The 22999-nt window shown below is 40.5% G+C and overlaps 1 protein-coding gene across 1 annotated transcript in view; it reads left to right on the top strand.

Moving 5' to 3' along the window:
• Positions 1-16177, top strand: part of DUSP10 (dual specificity phosphatase 10) — a 35826-nt gene extending 19649 nt beyond the window's left edge. Inside the window, exons 3-4 of the mRNA XM_037823416.1 lie at positions 12899-13270; positions 15650-16177. Of these exons, the coding sequence (XP_037679344.1) occupies positions 12899-13270; positions 15650-15915 (638 nt within the window). The 3' untranslated portion in view covers positions 15916-16177. The remainder of the gene's footprint in view (positions 1-12898; positions 13271-15649) is intronic.
• Positions 16178-22999: the final 6822 nt, after the last annotated feature.

The raw sequence follows: 22999 nt of genomic DNA on the forward strand, positions 1-22999 counted from the left end.
GCTCTTAAAACATTTCTTCTACCAGTCCTTTCACTAAGTGTCCTCTAATGTTGCTTTATCCCTCCTCCTTTCCCTCATTATATTTAACTCCAGGTATTACATATATATATTTATATTTTAATCCCCCGAATCCCTACATAGTGCTAAACAGTGCCCATTGTTCATTTAATTGAGAAATATTTAATGAGCACCTATTATCCAAGCCAGGTATTGCTCGAGGTGCTAAACAGTGAATACTTACCATTTCTATTAACAACTGCCATGTGCCACCCCATTCACTTCTCTCAATAATACTATTCTTACCTGTTGTACTATTTTCCCATTTTTACAAATGAGAGGAAACAAAGGTACAAGAATGTCTGGAAAGGTACAAGGATCCTCCCAAGCTCATTCTGCTGGAAAGTGGTACAGCCCTGACCACAGCACACCTAACTGCTTTCTTGGGAGTCCACATTTTAATATTAAGAAACACATGAAGAAATGTACAAGTAATTTCAATACTATTAAGTGCTCAGAGGTGAATAAAACTGTGATATGATAAAAGAGAGACTTGGGAGGGTGGCTGTAAATTGAATGTCAGGGAAGACTTTTCTGAGGAGGTCACATTTGAGCTGAGATGTGAGTCATCTGCATGAGGAACTAGAAGAGAGTTCCAGGAAGAGGGTCCAGTGAGTGCAAAGGCCCTGCGGTGGGAACCAGATCATGCAGGCCTCACTCACCCTCAGACAGCGGCTCACGTTCCTGCCGTTGGGCACCTCTCTCCAGCTGCCCAAAGCCGGGTGGAAGTTTCGGAATGTTAGAATTGGGAGAAAGGTAAAGATTATCCAAGCTTCTGATCTTATAGAGGGGGCAGCTGAGGTCACAGAGCTAGAACCCGGTGTCACTGCTGTTGGGGCTTGTTACCTGTGGCTTCAGAGTGATGGGGCCAGGAAGTCTGACGGAGCCCCTCTGTGGGTATTGGCTGGCCCTGTGCTGAGCCTCAAAGTCTTGTTGACAATATATAATCCCAGTCCACCTCCTCAGAGATGTGCTGGCCTTTTGGGTTGCGTTTCATCCCCTTAGTCTCAGAAGGTAGTCCACCCAGGTGGGAACATGTAGCCTAAAGTTTACCTGATGCAACCTTGAGTGTCTTGGCCTGCGTGGAGGCCTCACCTAGCTTCGGGCTGACCCCTCCAGGCTGTCCTCTGGAATAGTCTGTGTGTCGGGCATGGCTGAGTAGGTGAATCCATCTGAAAGGATAGTTCACACCTTCTCTTTTTGACAGTTGATCGTTAATGCTCAGCCTTGCTTAGTATTCTTACCAAATACAGAATTCGACTGGGTGACTTGAGGAAGCTGTAGCTGTGCCTTTTGTGAACTGAAAACATTAGCTGAGTAAAACAATTCAGATTTTGATGCTGACACTTGATACTCTCTCCTAATGCTTCCTGAATTCCCTAAGCCACAGCCCTCTGACCTCCAGTTCATATTAAAACACATAGTCATAAAAGCTGTTTGTTTGGACATGGGGTTACATTCAAAGCAAGCTAAGGTGCATGTAACAGTTTGGTCCGGGCGCTTTCTTGTACGAGTTTAGTGATGGCAGCCAACCTGGGCTCCCCTGGTGTAACCTTCCATCGCTTCCTGCTTTTCCTCCCTACCTCTTGTCATGAATGTTTCTAGATGACCTTTTGTAAATGTAATTTCCAAAGGGAATGTTTCACAGTAGAAGTATGCTCTCCCGTGAGGCTTCCTCTTGACATTTCTAGAGATTTATTTAATTGGACTTTACTTAAATCCCATTGGGAAACATACTTTTGCTGTGAAGTTGTGATGTGTTTAATTTGGGGTCTAAGATAAATGTCGGTCCTCAGGGGGGTTGGATTGTTAAGCAACAGTTTTCCTTTTGTACAGTGGGCTTGTTTAATGAATAGCTTGACTGGGCTTTCCTCTGTTTGTTTGTTTAGCAATGCTTCACTATTTAAACTTCTCCCGCACTGAAAAGCAAAGAATGTTTTCCCTCTCTTCAGAGAATTAAACAATAATGGAGAGTATCTGGTTGAGCTCTTGGGAAAAATATGGCTTTGTGTTTTATAGCACTCTTCTCCTGTTAACATTCTTCCTTCAGCAGCCTTCCAGCATGAGCTCATGGATTTTTTTTTTCCTCCTTTAATCTGTCTTGATGGATTAACCAGTATTGAGCTTTATAGAGAGCAGAGAAGGTGGGGCCCTAACGTGATATAGAGTAGCCTCCCAAAGACATGGAAAGCTTCCAGCTAAAATGTCTTTAGGCCCGGAGAGAGACACTACGGAGAGGACATGGGGCAAGGCTGATCTACACGGAGTGTGTAAGTAATGGCAGAAATGTGTCTTCGGGAAAGGGAAAGGCGTGGGTCTCTGTGCCTGCCTCGCTCCTGGATCTGAGGTTCTAGAAGGTTCCGTGGCCCCTTAAGTGCATGCCGGTCCTTTAGGGGCCCCCTGTCCCGACCTTGGGTCATTTCTGGCTTCACTTTAAGGTATGGCATCGACCTGGGCCACTCCCAGGTTTTGGTGTGGCCCTTTGAAAGTGAGAATTATGGTTTATATTTTGAAAAAGTAAGTTATACTGGGAATTAAAATTAGAAGTTGTGAAAAGCATTCTGGGAAAGAAAAGACATGTTTTTTTTGCCCAGGTTTTGTAGTACAGGTAAATTGTACGAGCTGGTATATTAATGCCTTTTCCCTCCTTCCCTCTCTCCTTTTTTCCTCCCTTTTCCTTTTCTGACACTTACTGATCCCCCGTGATGGACTTTCGAACATTCAGGAGCTTCCCACTGACCTTAGAATAAAATCCAAATTGCTTAATGTGGCCCGCGAGGCCCTGTGCTGCGGGACCTTGCTGGCTCCTCTGCCCTCGGTGGTCACTCTTTCCCTTCTGCCTGTTCATTACGCTCCGGCTGGCCTCCTCACGCTCCTTTGAGTCACCCACAGGCCCTATGAGTTTCCTACCTTTTTCCACGGGGTCTGGTTCCCTCTGCCTGGGCTGTTCTCCTGGATCCCTCCCTTTTCATACCCCTTTCCCAAAGCAGTCAGTTCCCTCTTATCCCTCAGACTGGCCTTCCCTGAACCCTTTGTCCCCTGAGTTTTGGTATCTCACAGCACTCAAGAACTGGAGGGCAGCTCCGTGTCCCAACATAATTTAGAACTGTCTTTTTATCTGAGGGTTTACATGTTTATCATCTGTCTCCTCCCATCAGACCCTAACTGGAGAGGTTAGGGAGGAAGCCGAGGGACAGTCATCAGCATGTCACTTACTTCCTCAAGTCCCAAAATGTTTGGGAGCGCTTGCTGTTAGATAAGAGAGATTATAATAGTGAAAAATATATTAATATAACTCTGAGCTGAGTGTTTATGATGGGCTTTTCCCCCTGGGAATTGGGCTGTGATACCAGAGTCACTTAGGTAAAGTTTATGCATGGAGGGCTGGAGGAATCAGAAGCAAAACTGAACTTGCAAGTTTTTTCAGGGACGTGGGGGCTTGAACTTGGCTGTCCTTCCTGTAGCCCCGAACTCCCCACTAAACAACCAGCTTGTATTTTGATAGGTACCCTTGTTATTAGAAAGCAATTCACTTGACTGAATCCCAAACCCCTGTCCTGAAAGGAAAAACAATTACATTTACATGCTTTAGTTTGCATTTTTGTTAGTGGGAATGAAGCTCATTCTAGAGGCGGATGAATTCCCCATGAAAATAAGGTTCCGCAGCCTGGTCCTCTGGTGGGAAGTGGGGGCATGAAAGGAGTAACCAGACCCACCAGAAACGTCTGCTCTGTCCATTCCAGGCCAGACCTAATGGAGAGTAGAAGACAGTCTTCTCCTTTCCCCTCTGGCAGCAAGCAGCTAACCATTACCCTGCCTTCCAGGCAGTTCATACTGAAACCGTTTTGCGACAGAATGGGGTTCCTTGTCTGGGCCTCAGGGCCCTGCAACTTGCTGGGAAACTTAAGTGCGCTGACTCGGCCTCAATTAAAATGTGGAAGCGGGGGGCTGGGTGAGGGTTCAACCACTTCCCCCAGCCTATCCCACCCCTGAAGTCTTAAAAATAGGTTTAAAAGTATTCTGTGGATTCACTGGAAATTCAAGAATCAAAATGTATTCCGTGTAGAAGCTCCCTTTTCTTTCTCCTCCAGAAGGGTATACAAGGGTGGGGTGGGGAGGGAGGGAAAGCTCAAGCTCAAACTGGCTGTGGGAAGTAGGGGCCAAAGGGTGATCTTCCTTAAAGTCACACTGACTTCTGCAAAACCTGAGGGGGTCCCTGGCTGTGGGAAATCTGCCCTCTTGCAGTTTAAATCCTGCTCACATAAAAATCATCTGCTCATTAAAATGACACAAAGCTGTTTAATTGTTGTCTTTGTGGAAAATTACGTGACTGTCATCAGCTGTTGCTTCTGGCAGTGCTTTCTGTTCTAATGTAAATAAATGAGGTAACAGATTTAAAGGAACAGGCTGTATTTACATACTTGCGAAGTATCCTCTCAAACAATCTGCCTGTGTTATTCAAATACACACAAATTAAACTTGTGGTATTCCCAATACTGGTTACTCACTAAAACCTTAAAGTAGAAATGGCAGAAAAGGGGCATTAGGAGCGTTCCTTCACTTCTTGGGGTAGTAACATGAAGCTGACTTTTTTGTGTGGACATAGCTACTTCAACAGGCTGAAATTTAATTTCCAGTCCTTTTCTGCATCAATTTTGTAGTTAGAGGACTTCTGCATACCAGACTTTGCGAACTGGGAGGGTGGGTGGTGGGCTGAGATGGAGAATCTTTTTTAAACTCTCATACAAACATTCCAGGGTCAGTCTTTTGGAAGGCTTAAAATTAAAGCCTTATTTTCAATTTTTAAAAATTACAGTTCCTAAATCACTGGAACTTTCTGACTCAGTTTGCTTTTTGGGCGTAAGTATTTAGATAAGAATTTTTTTTTTTTTAATTCTTTCTGTTGAAAGCATTACAAAGATGTTCTCAATCAAAGAAGGAAGCAATATAGTTTAAAACATAATAATAATTGCAAGAGCCCCCAAACAATTTATTGATGAAAAATAGTTGTAGAAATATATAGAACCAAAAATTTAGAAGAAAGCACTTTGTAAATTATGCAAAAATTAGGAATGGGCAAATATGACTCCTTTCAGTTCTTGATAAGTGTTACAGTCGAGCATTGTATTAGCTTATTCCTAGAATGCTAGGTTTTATAATATACCAAGATGTTGGTGTATGAGAGATGGCACATAACTGAGCAAAATGACTATGATATCAGAGCTACAATGACTATACAAGCAATGCTGATGTCTATTTCATGTATACATTAACAGTCTAATATTTTTTTTCTCTAGCAGAAAATTCAATGAAAGGACTTCATTATTAACTCAAAATTCAAGCAAATCTTAGTGTGAACTTTTCAGGATTTTCTTTTATTCTCAAAACATTATTAAATGATCACAACTTGGTTAGATTAACATATTAAGGAAGAACAGGAATAATATTTAGTATATTATGGGAAGACACTTATAGTTTTGTGACAAGCATGCCTGAAGTAATTTCTACCTATCGTTTGTCACTTGGTAAGTATACACCAGGGAGATCCTTTAATTTTACATTTTAATTTTGGTACATTGTTTCCAAAAATAGATTGATCACCTATCTCAATATCTCTTCCCTTTAGCTCCTGTTGTCTTCTAACATATTAGCAAGTCATCAATCTTCATGTGCCACATGGCTAAGTCCTGTGTACAAAGGAATTTAAATATGAATGTTTCTGCTCTCCAATAACTTAAATTCTAGAAGAGCTATTAATTTGGATATTCATATGAAGGAAAACATGAAAAATGAATAAACAAATATTAATAGCATAGTTTTAATTGTAGAGTGAGATCATATATATATTAATAATAATAATTAAGTTTTGGAACTAAGTTCCATAGAGTGACCTTGAAAAGAATTTTGGACACCTCAACTTATTGAGAAAATAGAGGTGTAGAAAAGTTATATATCTGTATCTATATCCCTAGAAATTTTGCCAGGTATGCATATTTGGCCATTTTATAAGATCAGGTGTCTTTTAGTTTATCTTTTTTAAGTCTATTGTACTCTCAGGACTACATATAATGAGGTTTCCAATGGAGACCACTACCCCAAAGACCTAGTCCCCAGTCTGCATGCCACTTCACCCTGCATGTGTGGCATATAAGCTGTGACCAAACAGTACTGCTGCCGTCAAGGTGCCCCCGCGGCCTCCTCTTTGCCATCCTTTCCTTGATTTTGCCCTTACTTTGGACTGGCTCTAGCAGGTGACCTCCTTCCTTCCACCCCTCTGATCCCCCTTTTCCCACCTCTCTGAACCAACTCTACCCTCCAGGGTTTCACTTCTGGCAAAACGTTCCTGTATCTGACTGCTTAGAGTGCTTGTTATCTTTGCTACTCTCTTGACAATTATCTTCCAAAGAGCTGCAGGTTTTGAATGTCTTTTTACCAGGATGGGCATTTTACACACAATCTCTTTGAATCATTACAAAGCCCTGAGTAGTTGCATCCCTATTTTATAGTTAAGGAAACTATCCCTTAACTATAAAATGATTCAATAAATTTAACGTTCAATCAATTTAACATTCCTCTAGATCCAAGCGAAAGCTCTTTCCATGCTGACTTGTATATCCTAGACTGGCTTCTGTAGTTGGTTTTTAAGACGTATCTGTTGATAACCTGTATCTCCTACCAGGGAAACCAGACCATAAGAACCCATGAGGCAAGGGCTCCACATCTACGTAGGGGTATCTTCCTGGAACACTTAACAATATACCTTGCCCAGATAATCAGTGTGGACTCAAATGAATTCAGGATCCTGAGGTTTCTTAAGGTTTTGTGCTTGTGGTACCTCCTTGCTTATGTCTTTTCACACGCGAGACATTTCACATGTAAGCCAGGTCACGCTGGCCTGAGGGAAGTAATCAAAGGATGTGACCGTAAGAGTACGCCTCTCTGACGCCTCTCTGACTCAGCCCCCACAAGCAAAACTGCTGCACTGGGCCCCCTAAAGCTCTGTTTTTCCCCAGGGTAATAGAAATGTTTCTTTATCCCTTCGCCTCTTAGTTGCACAGAACTCTTTCATGACTCACTCTTTCTCTTTAATATAGCCTCCTTTCACTCTCCCTGGGAAAGAAATACAAGTTCCCTGGGCACAGGATCATATGACAATTTAAGTGATACCACGTGGTATTGAACTGAAATCATCCCTACTGTAAAATATCCAATTGTGTCTATGGGCTGAAAAGACAATTTCAGAGAAGACAAGAAGTAGTAGTCTTTGTGATCTAGCTGGTAACTTAAATATTTCTCCTGTTAAGGTGGATGATACTCTTGCCCTGAAAATTAGGAAGTGACCATAACCACAACCTTTTCTTGGAGAGTTTCAGTGCTGGAAGTCTGACATCTGCTCTCATTTGTCCCAGCTTTGTTTCTTCTATGAGGATCCTTATGCAGGTAGAATTTTGATAGTGTGCCCTGATGTACTTCAGTTTCCATGACAGATCCACAGAATAAGTATCCTTTAGGGATTCATTTTACACTAATATCTTTCCCATTTATAATAATAATGTCTAACTCTTATATAGCATTTTCTCCGTATTAATACTACTTTTATCGCTATATTAACAGTGTGACACTGAAGTTCAGAGTTATTAAATAATTTTCTTGTCCATGGCAACACAACTAGTAAGAGCCTGGATTTTAAACTAAAGCAGTCTGCTTCCAGGGTCTGCATTTGTAACCACTATCATCAAAGGACCGTCTTACTTTAAAAGACTAGTCACCCAGTAAGTAAGACTAGGCAACAACAAGGGGTGATGAAGATGCTTCTAGCAAACTAATAGAAGAATCCAATTATTCCCCTCCCCCCACCCCTTGCCTCTTTTATTATTTATTTTTTGTTCTGTTCGTTGACCTTCAGAGAGAGTTTTTCTTAAATCTCTGGAAAGTACTTTCATCTTAGCATGAAACCAAACAACTTGTGTGTGAAAGTGCTAACCATTTTTAGGATGTGGAAATCTCTTCCTTATAGATACTGTATTTGGATGTGGTTTCTTTAACGCCACTCAGAATCGCCTGGCAGAGGTCTCTAGGACTGCAGTAGCCCTAACAGGGACAGAAGCTGAAGTGCATCTACGAAGAGTTGGTTCCCACTAAAACTAGAATCCGTTGCTTCCGTGGGACTGTCACTTAACTGACCTCCTGTTGGAAGAAATCAGTGGATGGTATTTCGACATAATCTTTCTTTAGGTGTGCTGGGGATTCTTTGCTGTTGTCACTGACTCGACTTGCCTACGGCACTCATTTTGGCAGAGCTAAACCTAGTTTTGAGATACGGTTTGAAAATGTTTGTCCCCTTGCATTGCTGCTCATGCCTAGAAAATATTTGCACTGATTAATTGCAAATATTTGTGTGCATAGGGCACTCACCCAACTGGGTGGGGACTGGGGGAGGGAGTGAAGGGAAAAAGAGCAATTATTTTAAAAATTCAGTCCTCCTCTGGAAAAATGAGGAATCCAAAGACATGTGATTGTTATTATTGGGAAAGCAAGGCCCCCCAAAAATGAAATCAGATACATTTGTTTAGGAAGAATAGCAAGATGTTGCTTTTTTATGGTAAAAATATATTTTTCAGACTTTAAAACTGATCAGGTATCTTGGCTCCTAGTTCTTTTTTTTTTTTCTGAGAAGAAATTATTTCTTTTTGTTGAGTTAAAACTCACATAACATGACTAAAGTTTTAAAAGTAAAAACTCTGGAACACTAGCTTGCTTATCATTTAGGTCTTTATATTAATATTTGTTTTGGGTCTTAAAGACCAAAGTTATAAAAGAAAATCATAAAAGCTAACATGTATGTAGTACTTACTATGTGCTAGACATTGTTTCAAATCCACTAAGGACAAAAGTGTAATCCTCAGAAAGGTATTGGGAGGTAGGTACTATTATTATCCCCTGTAGATATGTGGAGAAACTGAGGAACAGAGAGGGTAAGAAGCTTGCCCAAGGTCTCAGAGCTTGTGTTTGGCAGTGCTGGGTGCAGACACAAGCAGTCTGCCCTCCGAGTCCCTCCTGGGCTCCCTGCACTGCTCGTAGACTCTCAGGGGCTGCACAAGCACACGGAGCAATTGGAGGTGAGGACTACCACCACGGTGATATTGGTGCAATCATATGTTATTTACTGAACACCTGTTATATACCAAGATGTCCACACAGCCTTGTTTTTCATCGGTACTAAGACCTAGGAGTAGCTGATGCTGTCTGCACTTTGGTAAACTGAGGCTTACTGAGGGAATGTGATTTGCACTGGTCTCAGGGCTGGTACGAGGCAGAGTCACAATTGCAACCTGGGTCTGTCTGCCTCTAACCCCTGCTCTTAACCACAGTGACATCCTGCCTCTACTTTAATTGTTTGTTACTATGTTTTCATATTATTATATAAAAATAAATATAAAATAATCAACGATCCTGATTAAGTGATTGGTCAGTTCAGCCTCTGGTGGTATTTAATGGGGTCAGGTGGGGAGAAAATAGTGGGAAGAGAAACTGTGCTAGCCCTGCTCTGCCCCCTGCCAGCTTCCAGTTCTGTTTTCCAACACCCCCAGAAGAAGACAACAATCTTCCCCCCTCACTCCTCTCTTTCTAAATAATCGCTGTGAGTTTGTACTAGCTCGTTTTGCTTTAAGCGCCACTACAGAGTTTTGCATTGCAATGTACAGATGTGCATAACTCTTAATGAGAACTGATGACTAAGTTGATCGCAGACTTGAGTTGAACAGAAAATTATTTCTTTAGGCCCCTTGGTGAAAATTTCGTTGTCCAGCTAAATATGCTTGAAATTCAATATTTCCTTTCCTTTCCATTCTTTTTCCACATATTGTCTATAGAGTTCCCACATGGCTTAAACATACAATATACACTTAATTTGTACATATCACCCCTCTGAATTGGTGCATTCTGAGTGTGTCTGTCTCAAATTCCCTCCCTTCCCCCTTCCTCCATGGGTTCCCCATTAGGCAAATGGAAGGCCCATGCCACCTGTTAGCATTACATCATTGGCTCCCCAGAACACAGTTGTACGAAAAGCCTTAAACAAAGTAGTTCTTCTTGTATTGTTTGCACTCAAAGAGCTGATATCATGCCAACTGATGTCATTGTATGTCTTTGTGTAACTGCTATGGCAACTGGGCAGGTGGGGAGCCTCCAGCTGATGTCATTGCAAAGGGAGGTGTAGAGACAGAATTTTAAAAAGCTGTATGCTGCCTTTTCTGTGTGTGGGGTTTTCTGACATGCTTTTTTAAAAAACTGGCTTCTTTTAAGACAAATTACAGCTTCAGTGCCTAAATAAGAACAGAAAGAAGTGGGGTTTTTTTGTTTTTTTTTTTTTTTTCTTTTTCTTTCTTTTCCCTTAGAGACTTCTATTGAGTTTGGTTTGTTGTTCTTTCCTCTCATCTTATATGGAAAAGTGTAACAACCACATTTTTTTCTTAAGAAAAGAAGTGAATTAGGCCCCTGTCTCAGAATCTATGTGGAACTGTTTACTAGTATTTATGAGGCATAGCTGAGCAGATTTTAAAATAATTCTTTACTGTCCCTTTTCTGGGGCCTCTGATGGTGACAGTAACCTTTTTTTTTTTTTTTTTTTTAAGTATTTGCTGGTGAAGTTTTTCTGGTTTTCCATTTTTTTCTTTCTACTTTGAAAATTATCTCTTTGGGCCCAGCCTAACTTTATTTTCATGATTCCATAGCAGAATAAACTAATATTATATAAGGATAGAATCTAATACTGGAAATTAGTCAAAATGAGTTTTAGCTCTTTTGTTTTTCTTTTCAAGAAGCAAAGGTAAGTTTTGACTCTTACAGATTAGTAAAGTGATCATAATATTACCCTTTGTATTTTCTTTAGACCATTATCATACTTAATAAAAATGACTTCTCACCATGTCCGTCAGTTGTGAATGGTCACGGTCTCAGTCTAGGTTACAGTCTGGAGTTTCCTGCTCTGGTTTCCAAAGATGAGACTTGAAATGGAGAAGAACAGATGTTGAGTTCAGAAACTAGCAGGCAGATAGACTTCCTATCCTTATTTCAACATTGTCATATCCTGTTCACACTTCGTGTTTCCTGCCTTATCTCTGGGAGCTATCAAGATGGTCATAAGGCATCTGACTATCTTGGGTATAAATGTTTTGTTCTTGTGGCTTTTAGTTTACAGGACCTTTCCAATGTCCCCCTCTTTTCAAAGGGAAGGACTGAGTGTATCTAATTCTGTTTGATTAGAATTAGAGCTCATTTGATGGTAAAAATGCCAATTCAAATTTCATAGTTCCTACATGTATATTGTGTAATTTGAGCCTCCTAATAGCCCCTTGGTATTATCTATGTGAAATATTAAAGAGGAAATTTAAATAAGAAACTATGATCCATAAATTCGATCCATATATTTCCTAACTTCAATTAAGAACAATTGTTCTTTTGTTTTTTTTTGCATAGTCCTTCAGTTTTTGATCACATGTATGGTGAATGGTTTCTAATTGCCCTTTTTCGCTTACTATTGAACAGAAACATTTTCTTTGTTTTCATGTAATTTTTACAATCTACTTTTGTAGTGGCTTCATAATATCCCATGGAATGAATGTAATAACTTTTACTTTGAGCTTTCCTTTTGTCATGTATTTGGACTTTTCCATAAAGCAGATAGTGTTGTAGTGAACATCTTTATGCATCTAACTGAATATATTTGGTCAGATAGTTTTCTGAAGATCTATTCCCATAAGTAAGACTACACTTGTTGAGGGGGAGGTTTGTATTCTAAACATGGGGAAACAGGCTCAGTTTAAACTTTTTATGCTTTAACCCTTAGCTCTTAGGAGCAAAGCTGAGCCTTAAGTTAGAGCTGTGTATTGACGGGATCCAATAGAGGTTTCCTGCTGGGTTTATGTACGCACAGTCCTCGGAAAGTCAAGTACCAGGGACTGGGCAGCTCTCAGACCTTTTCTACTGGAAGTCAGGGTTGACAGATGTCAGGCATCTACATGGAGAATATCAAGAAAGGGATCATAAAGACAAGCTACCATCCCACCCTGTCTTTTTTTATTTCCTAAGCATTTCTTGGCTGCTTGTATTTGTAGACAATAATATAAATACTATTAATAAAAATAGTTAATATTTGCTAAGCATACACTATGTTCCAGGCAATGTGCTAAGCACTTTACATAATATTCATTCATTCCTGACTTGCAATCAAACTATAAGACAGACACTACTATCATCATTTTGCAGATGAGGGGACCAAAGTACAGAGAAAGAAATTAATTTGCCCAAGCCACAGAGCCAGGAAACGGTGAAACTGAGATTATAGCCAGGGTAGTCTGGCTCTTCCAGAGTCCTTGCTCTTAGCCATACTGCTGCATTTGGGTGGGGTGAGCTTATGAAGGGTGCAGGATTCCCACCTGCAGTACTGAGATCTCTGCAGATTCTCCACCCGAAGAGGTCATCTGTGCCTTCCTCAGCTCCCAAAGTGCAGGGGACTATATAGGCCACTGAGCAAATGGCTCTTTGAGGCAGATCAAATTTGCTGCTGATGAAATTGCCTGATGCTGCATGGAACTCTCTTTCCAGGGGAATATGCCCCAGTTTTTATAAAAAACACATTTCCAAACAAAGTACTGCATTCAATAATATCCCCCGAAGCTTGTCCTGGGTCTCCAAATGGACTTTCAGTTTTTATTTTGTTATTTTTTTTAAAGCAAACGTAAGCAACAACGCACACTCATTCCTATGGGGTCGGTGGCATTCTCTGCCAACTCTGAAATCCATGGGAGAGTCATTTTTCCTTTCTGTGTTTTGGTTCCAGGTGGACTTAGTAGTTTTAAGCAGAACCATGAAAACCTCTGTGACAACTCCCTCCAGCTCCAAGAGTGCCCGGAGGTTGGGGGCGGTGCGTCTGCGGCCTCGAGCATGCTACCTCAGTCCATCCCCGCCACCCCGGACATCGAGAATGCGGAGCTGACCCCCATCCTGCCCTTCCTGTTCCTCGGCAATGAGCAGGATGCTCAGGACCTGGACACGATGCAGCGGCTGAACATCGGCTACATCATCAACGTCACCACTCACCTTCCGCTCTACCACTACGAGAAAGGTCTGTTTAACTACAAGCGGCTGCCGGCTACAGACAGCAACAAGCAGAACCTGCGGCAGTACTTTGAAGAGGCTTTTGAGTTCATTGGTAACTATCTTCTCTTGGGCATTCTCATCCTCTGCCTTCCTTTCCCCGCAGGCTTTTGCTTTGCTATCAAGCCCAAGCTTTATTCCTGTGTTGCAAAAAAAGCTACTCTGAGGTGTTTTGGGGCTCTGCCGCCCGATGCAGTCAAACTGTTCTAAGTCATAGGCCATCCGGTGCGTCTGAGCCATTAGGCTGGACATGAAAGAACAGTAATCAATTTGGTTGGGAACAGTTCACCTAGAAATCTTCATCCCTCAAGCTCATAACGCAAGAAGTGGTAAGAGGTAGCATTTATACACCCTAAGCCCAGAAGAATTGAATTGATGGAAAGTAAGGAATTTGAGGCCAGAACTGGTGCTGCAGGAAATAAAATATCATGAATTTCTGACACTATAGTCCACGCACACACACATCACCCTATGAAGCCTTTCTCGTCTAGCGTGAAAGGTGTTTTGATTTCCTTACCTTGAGTTAATCTGATTTGTGAGTGGTATAGCTCCTTACACGAGGTTGTGGCAAAGGCAGCACTTGCTGAAGAGCTGGTTCTGCAGGAACATTTTCAGGATAGTCATCATATTGGTACAGAGGAGGGAGATGAGAGTGGGGGTTGATGAATTGATTTTCCCCTCTAACTGCTTTGTCTCACTTCTCAAACATTGGGTAGCAGAAGAGGGGGAGGGTGTTGGTGCTAATGAGATGGTACTAGATTTCCTTATACAATTTACCCCAAATTCACTGAAGTAGGAAGGGTCAAATCATGTTCCCTGAGTCCTTCCCAAAGAGAAATATTCTAGCGACAGCAGGCTTTAATCTCTTAAAGGAAGCAACTGTCAGCCTAATCTTCATCCTCACCTTAACTTTTGGTATTTCTATAGTCTCAAACTGTTGCAAGGTTCAGATTATCATTTGGAGAACACCTGGCATGTAGCAACATTTTTTTCAATTGACACCACCCTTTTTTACTATAAAGGAGTGGCCTAGTACTTTTCCTAAATATTGCAGTGAGTAGTTACTGGGTCTCTGTCCCAGGTAGAAGACATTCATGTTTGATGCTCCATTGTCAGTAAAAGTCCTTTGATTTAACAGACTTTGGGTCTGGAGAGTTGGCAGCACCGGTCACTAAACTCAGCTGTTTTTCCTGCTCTTTGTACCTTAACCTTAGGGCCATGGAATGTTCAGTCTGGAAGGAAATTCTGAGTGGTCACCAAACTCACAGAAGTGACATAACTTCTCCAAGGTTGTAGGAATTGGAGTATCAGAGAAGGGACTGGAACCCAGGGCTCCTGACTCCCAAGGCCAGGGGTCTTTCTACAACACCCTGGGGCTGTGTTTACTTTGCCCTGTTAGTTCACACCTGGCACTGTTTTTGGGTGCAGAGGTACCTCAAATTCTTTATTAATAACATTTTAGCCAAACCTTGAGCCCTGAGGAAGAAATATTTGTCATCAAGTAGATGAAAAACTTCCTGGTTGGTATATGGCGTTCTGACTACAATTACATCTAGCAATTCCAGTTGGGGGAAGTTAGGAAAGTGTTTTCCATTTAATGAGTGGCATAAGATATGCCTGTTTTAAGAGGATTTCACCCAAAGCACTCACATTCTTTGTAGATTATTCAGGCTTGCCTGCCTTTTTAGAAGGAAAACAAAACTAATCGCAAACAGCATTTAGCCTGAAGAACAATTCAGAGTCACAGCCTGCATAGGCACAACTGTATTTACAATAATATACCATTGGATAAACTGAAATCTCACAGTCTCATTTTAGAGAAAACACAGCAGGTTTTATAAACATAAAAACATTTACTGAGAGTCTGATATAAGCTAAGCAAAGTCTCGGCTTAGGCTTTAACTATACTGGTTTATTTATTCCTGAATACTCCCATGTTCCCATTTCTTTCTTCCCTCCCTCCTCCCTTCCTCCCTCCCTTCCTTTCCTTTTTCCTCCTTCTCTCTCTTTTTAGTAATATGATTCCAGAAAAGAAACGGAACTAAATATTTGAGGGAGAGATTGAAAAACTGTTAGGGTCTACTTAATCAGTAGCTTGCTTAACATGTGCTTTTAATTGTGCCGTATGTCTGTCTTAAGTCTGCTGCCATCACTTGTGAAGTAAACTGTCACTATGACTGATTCTTTCACCTAGGCTTCTCTACATCTAGGAATATAACTAAAGCTCATGTTGATTCTAGTCAGTTCTGGAGATTGTGACATAAACAATCATAGTTTGTGACGTAAACATACATAGTTAACTGGTAAAATTGTCCTTGGTTTTAAAACTATTTTGATTCATTCTTTCCCTACAGATTTGCCAATGTCAAGTCTAGATGAATGCTAATCTCTCTTCCTCCTCCCCTTCACTTCCTGTCTTTCTCCCTTCTTCCAGAGGAAGCCCACCAGTGTGGCAAGGGGCTTCTCATCCACTGCCAGGCTGGGGTGTCCCGCTCGGCCACCATCGTCATCGCGTACTTGATGAAGCACACTCGGATGACCATGACTGATGCTTACAAATTTGTCAAAGGCAAACGACCAATTATCTCCCCAAACCTTAACTTCATGGGGCAGTTGCTGGAGTTTGAGGAAGACCTAAACAATGGCGTAACACCACGAATCCTTACACCAAAGCTGATGGGTGTGGAAACAGTTGTGTGACACAGTCTGGATGGAAAGGATTGCTGTTCTCCATTAGGAGACGAAGCAAAAGTGGATTATCTTTTTTTTGTTTTTTGTTTTTTTTTTAGAAGGGGGGGTAAAGTTTGTGAATGGAAACAAACTCATTTAAAAACTTTTTATTTTTAACAAGTGTGAGAAGAATTTAACTTTTGATGCCATTGAGATTCACTTCCCCAAAACTGGTAAAGCAGGGAGGCTAAAGAAGGAATTTTTTTAAGCCAACAATAAAACTGTAATAATACTTGTTTCTCCCCCCTTTTGTTTTAAGCTATTTGTAGAGTTTATGGCTAAATAGTCTGTGCAGGTTCATAGACCGAAGATACTATACTTTAAAACAATTAAAGAGAACCAAAAGTAAGTAGAAAAGACATTGACTCATGAAGGCCTGGGATCTGCTGGGCCATCCATAGAGAAAATAAAAACCCAAACAAACCAAGCCCTGCTTTGCTCACTGGTGCAAAGAGAAGATGAGCACAGCTTAAGTGGTCTAAGAACCCTTCACACATTCTTTAAAGAGGCAAGGATACTGTTGGTTGTGTGTGTTTATGCTTGGGATTATTTTTTTCCCTTCTCTGGGTTTAAGAGATTGTCTTTTCAATAGCAAGGAACTTGACCATTTTACCATATGCCTTCCTGGCTTCTTGTGCAATAATATGGTGTTTTGAGTGTGCAAACAACTTAGAGCTGGCAGCCTAATAATAGACAAATAATGCACATTTGCCAGCTTGGAGATAGAAAGGAAATAAACAAAACAAATTACTTTCTTTCCCACCTTTTTCCTTTGTTTAATTTTTTTTTTTTTTTGATTTGTTTCTGGTTACAGTGCCATAAACCTTGTTACATATGTATATCAGAATGTAAAAAAAAAAAAGACAAAAATTTATTTAAAAATATTTTTCGCAAAAAAAAGATACTTTGTGTGTTTCTGTTGATTGTGTAAAAACTTATTTTCATTATATAAATGAAACTCATTTTGGGATGTGTCTCTTCCCCCCCCTTTTTCTCACCTCCACTTCAAGCATCTCTTACCTCTTACAGTCTATTGTACATGTAACACAATTGGAAAAGAACACATTTTTGTTTGGGGAAACAGATGAGGAAGACAAAATATTCTTTCTTCTCAGTGGGAAGCCAAAGAAAATTAGCAAGGAAGCAAATGAGCTCCAATACTGATCTGCCCAGTTATTAACCCCTTTATTTCCACAAACTCTGTCATTTTCTGTAAATGTGATTCCTTGTAGGTTGGGGAGAACTCAGGTTAAACAGATTCTGTGCTAGCTTCTGGACCTTGGTGACCAAGTCATTGAAAGGTGGATTAAGTAGAACTTCAGTGTTCTTCATTGGGGCTGTTTAAAAATATGTATATATTCTTGACAATCTGCCATTTAGGGGTCTCAGTTGTTCCCCAATTCCTCCTTGCTCAAGTGACACCTTTGGCAACTTTCAACCAATGTAGCATGCTGCAGCAAATTGCTTTTCCTATTCTTTTCCCAGAAAAGTGAACTCAGTTTCATAAGTACAGCTTCTTTATGAGACAACATTTGTTTAATATATAGCTGGGTTCCTGATCCACAGGGGATTGGGAGGTGCAGGTAGCGAAAGAAACACAATCCATTATTCCCTACATTTTATTAAAAATAGATGTCCAGGGGAACTTGGCCATATGGAAGACTCATGCAAACAAATTTGTTTGCGAGTGAGTGAAAGAGTTGAGGAATTCTAGCATGTCCAATTCTATATTCGGCATATATACTTTTGTGAACATTTATTAGCTTGTAGTTGATATAATGAAATATTTTTCACATTTATTTTTTTGAAGTAGCCTTTCTAGTGGAAGCAATTTAAAAATTTTCTTTTTTTTAGAAAAGTGAATACTGAATTCAGAAGAATTAACTGAGAGCTGTTGAATTACTTTAGTTTAGTACAGTGTATTAATCAGGTGAAAAGTAAATCTCTCTTCTGGTGCTTTCTACTCTTCGAACTAACAATTTCCTTGGTGCTAGAGCATAGTTAAGGAGTCAGGTTGACATATAATTAGTGATTTATCAGACATTTCTTTTTGTTTATTCTAAGTCCAAATTTTTCGTTTCAGATAGTGCATAAGGTTTATTCTCTTTCTTTAAAAACAAACAAACAAACAAACAAAAAACATGCACAAGAAGCATCAATAGTTTTTCTTTTTTTATCTCCATGGAAATGATTTATTTTTCCAGGAGATCATGATTTTTAGAGAGTCTGTCCTGGGGCAGACAGGAATCCTGCCAACTGGCAAACAAGAATTCTGCTTTGAGTCACTTAGCCTCCATTTCTTCATGAGGAGTGCTGACTACTTCATGAAAATAATACAGATTATCCAAGTCATTAGTCTAGAAACCAGACTTGCCTGGTTTCTGGGCCTCACTACGTGCCTGGAAGCTTTAGGGCTGAGCTGGGAAATAATTTAGTGTGTCTTCCTGAGGAGACATGGCTCTTACAACGCAGCAGGGCAGTTTTATGCGGAATGACTTGTTTTACGGTATAATAAATGAATCTGTAATATCTCTAACAGAAAATTATATAGAAGACATTGTTACCTTAAGTTGAACAGAACAGCAGCTCCAGCTCCTCTATTGCAATAGTTAGTATGTTTCCTATCAATTGCATATTAACCAGGATATAGAGTTCACATTCATGAGAGAGCTGATGTCAGCTACTACCAAATCAGGAACTGGGGGGCAGAGGTGGGGGCAAGGAAGCTGGTAAATCGAGGATGTGGACAAGGGTAGATATGAAAAAAGAAATGAACACAGCCCCGCAAGCATGTATCGGCAGTAAATGGGGGAAGATGAGCTTCTAAAGGATAATGAAAAATGTGAAACAGAAGACAATGAGAGGTTAGAATAAAACAAGTATGTTCAGCGTAAAGAACTAGTATCTGAATCACACTCCAGATGCCCACTAACAGAATGTCAATAAATTGCTTTAAGTATCTCTTTTGAAAGGTAAGAAGTCTAGGGAGCCAAATGGAATGCAGATCAAGCAACAATAGCCTATACTTTATTTGGGGGTTAACTATAATAAGTAAGCTACAAATTATGTTTGAGGTCTCTGTTCAAACTTGTAACATTCAATATCAGGAAATATGGGTTGATGTTTGCTTCTAAGCTCTGATTGGAGAAGTAGTTATGTATAGATGGGCGGTGGGATGCTAGTGGGAGAAAATAACTTAAACAATGGCCCTCAGAATGGTGGGCAATAATAAAGTATATAGAACAAAGTGCCAAAATTACACCTGTCTATAGAAGACGCCCTGCCTGCATGGAGGTGGTAGAATGTGAATGCCAATGCTTCACATGGTTTCCCATTTGCTCCTCTGTGGCGACCTTTGCCAACGTTTGGGACAAGAAAGATGTATCAGGTTTGATCAGAAGCAGAAACACCGATATTGAATGAAGGGTTTATTCTAGGGATTAGACCTTTGGCAATTGTGGGATCTAACATAGAGGTCAATGGGAGGGAGTTGCCTCTGCTGCTAATGAGGGACCTGAGGTCTCTGCAGTCAGGAAGAAAAGCCAGGCATGAAGTGGAGGAGAACAAAGAACTGGATCCAGGAAGAAAAACTAGAACCCACATCTGCCTTTAACCAAACTCATTGTTACGGGTGACTTGGAAGAGGATCATGTACCCTTTGCCATGGAGCTGAACATGTATCTGGTTCGGAATTTGGCAATAATGAAGGAGGAGCTTTGGAGAGAGCTTTAGAGGCTGTAATCATGGCCACTGGTCCAGGTCAACAAGGTAAGCCTGTGGATTAGTGAAAATGCATGGAAGCTACAATAGTGCCTGGTATCCCCTTCAAAATGTAATGACTGCTGCTTCACTTCTGCTTTCCCAATCTCAGGCAAATTTCTTCTAAAGTTAACCTTAACCCAGTGTGAAACAAGGAAGAAGGGAATTCTGAGAAATGTCATTTCCATTTTAGCCAAATTGATAACAAACAAAACCACCACAGTTCATCCCTTGGCACCTTGGCATCCATCCCTACCTCTTTTAACTCTATCTAACTTCCAAAAAAAGACATTATAAAAATAACAGTTCCACCTAATGAGATGAAACTGTCACTTCTATACTTCTACAGTTGAAAACACACTACTCCTCTTCACAGAAGAGGGTACATAGCCCCATATGTTACTCTATCCAAATTCGAATGATGTTCTTTCCTCTTCTAGCTGCAACTCATTCTCCCTTTGATATCCTTTAATATAAATACTGAGATATAAGGATAATTACCTTTAACACATTTTATATTCTATGGTAGACAAAGGAGAAAAAAAATTGGCTAATATATAACCACATATATTCATATTAAAATAAAAAATTACCATAAATCTTATCCTAATTTCTGTATCTGATCATGTGGTCATAGCTGGTGTTTATAACTTCCTTCTTTTGTTACCCATTCCATTTATTTTTCATCCTCAGCAAGTACCTTACCTGGTCAGGGTACCTTACACGTTAAAGTGACCTAAATCTTTGTTCCTGAAGGGTCTGAGCCTTTGGCAGTCCTGCCTGAATTGGGTTGTTTTCCATTCACTTTCATTATAGGACATGAGAATATAACAGGTAACTTTTCATTCCAGGCATGCTTCTTATTCAGTTTCCCCCTGAAAGTCACAGTCATTCTAACCACTACAGTAACCCCCTTTCTTGCCTGTTGATTCACTAGCATTAGAAGCCCAAAGTGGTCAGCAGGAATTATCAGTTTCTAGTTTAATGACACCATTGCTGTATCTCCTAGTAGATACATTTATCACTTGGGAATTCAGGAAGCTCTATTCACTTCTTCCCCAGACTTTCCTAGCACCAATTTTCTAAGTCCCTAATGCTCCAGCCAAACCATTAGCCACTCTCTATGAAGTATTGCAGATCCAGACCTCTATCTTTCAGGCAAAATGAACAACCAGTCACACTACCAGAAGTTCTGCCCACTGGGAAAACTTTTCCTCACCAGTATTTTAGAATACCCAGAGTGGGACTGTAGTGATGAAGCCATTCATTTTTGGATGATACCAGGATAACATGCAAAACTATCTGAGAACAAGACCATTTTCTTTTTGTTTCAGTCCAAATGTGTGAATTCAGGTAAAGGAGGTATTACAGCAGGAATAGGGACCATGGGTATCTGGGTCACTTTCTTATTCAACTTATTTGTGCCTTAAGATGAACCTGAACCTGAGCTCATATATTCTACTTCCACTTGATAATGGAATGCTGTTATTCATGCCCAATTTAGTGGCTTAGGGGGTCAGACAACATTTAATTCATCGTGGGAAGCCCAGGTGGCATTACAACTTGATGGACCATCATTAAACTTCTGGTTTCAATTAGGACCCAGTAGGGAGCAGTTGTTTCTCAAAAGAAGAATAATTTTTCCATAGAAGCTGTCATAGTTTTGTTCCAAAATCCTAAATATCAGCTCTGTGATTCATCTATAGGATAAATGGCTCTGTATGGGATCCCTGTGTAATACAGTCACTTCAAGCACTATTGGATCTACTGGGTCTTAATGTGAGAGCAGCTTGCACCTCAGTCTGGAACTGTGAAGAATCTTCACTTGTTCTGAGACCCACTCAAAACTAATGACTTTTCACTTGCTCTGTAAATGGGTTAAAGAAGTATGCCCATGAAGTATATGTTCCCTCCAAAATCCAAAGAGGCACATTAAAAATTGTACCTCTTTCTTAATGGTAGGTGGGACCAGATGCAGAAACCTCTCCTTCTCTGTGAAAAGGATATCTTGACATGATGCAACCCACTGGACCTCTAAATATTTCATTGTGTGTAGGCCCCTAAATTTTTTTTTTAATTCAGCTTTATTGAGATATATCATGTACCATACAATCATCTATGGTGTATAATCAATTGTTCACAGTACATATAGTTGTGCATTCATCACCACAATCTATTTTTGAACATTTTCCTATACCAGAAAGAATCAGAATAAGAATAAAAAAATAAAAATAAAAAAGAACACCCAAATCATCCCCCCCATCCCACCCTATTTTTCATTTAGTTTTTGTCCCCATTTATCTACTCATCCATCCATACACTGGATAAAGGGAGTGCGATCCACAAGGCTTTCACAATCACACTGTCACCCCTTGTAAGCTACATTGTTATACAATTGTCTTCAAGAGTCAAGGCTACTGGGTTGGAGTTTGGTAGTTTTAAGTATTTACTTCTAGCTATTCCAATACAATAAAACCTAAAAAGTGTTATCTATATAGTGTGTAAGAATGTTCACCAGAGTGACCTCTTGACTCCATTTGGAATCTCTCAGCTGCTGAAGCTTTATTTCATTTCATTTCACATTCCTCTTTTGGTCAAAAAGATGTTTTCAATCCTATGATGCCAGGTCCAGATTCATCCTGGGAGTCATATCCTGCATTGCCACGGACATTTACACCCCTGGGAATCAGGTCCCACATAGAGGGGAGGGCAGTGAGATCACCTGCCAAGGTGGCTTAGTTAGTGAGAGAGAGGGCCACATCTGAGCAACAAAGAGGTACTCAGGGGGAGACTCTTAGGCACAATTATAAGCCAGTTTAGCCTCTCCTTGCAGTAACAAGCTTCATAGGGGCAAGCCCCAAGACAGAGGGCTCAGCATGTCAAGCTGTCCGTCCCCACTGTTTGTGAGAACATCAGCAACCATCCAGGAGGGGAACTCCAACACCTCCGCATCCTCCCCAGGTCCTCAAGGGAGGCCCCTGAATTTTTGTAAGTTTTTTTTCCCCCAACCTCTGGCATATAACTATCTTAACAACGTATCTACATTTACTACATCCTGCTCAGCAGATCCAGTTGACTTGATATCACTAATATAAATACCTGTGTGATGTCTTGTGGAATGGAGAGACAATTAAAGTCCCTGTGGGCTCAATTATGACATAAGACTGGAGAACTGAAATAACCCTAAGTATGACAGTGAAGGTGAATTTCTGGCTCTTCCAGCCAGAACAAAGGGCTTCTGGTGGTCTTTACCAAGGATCAACAAATATTTTCTGTAAAGAATGAGAGAGTAAGT

The sequence above is a fragment of the Choloepus didactylus genome, chromosome 2, assembly GCF_015220235.1.
Source record: "Choloepus didactylus isolate mChoDid1 chromosome 2, mChoDid1.pri, whole genome shotgun sequence".
Lineage (NCBI taxonomy): Eukaryota > Metazoa > Chordata > Mammalia > Pilosa > Megalonychidae > Choloepus > Choloepus didactylus.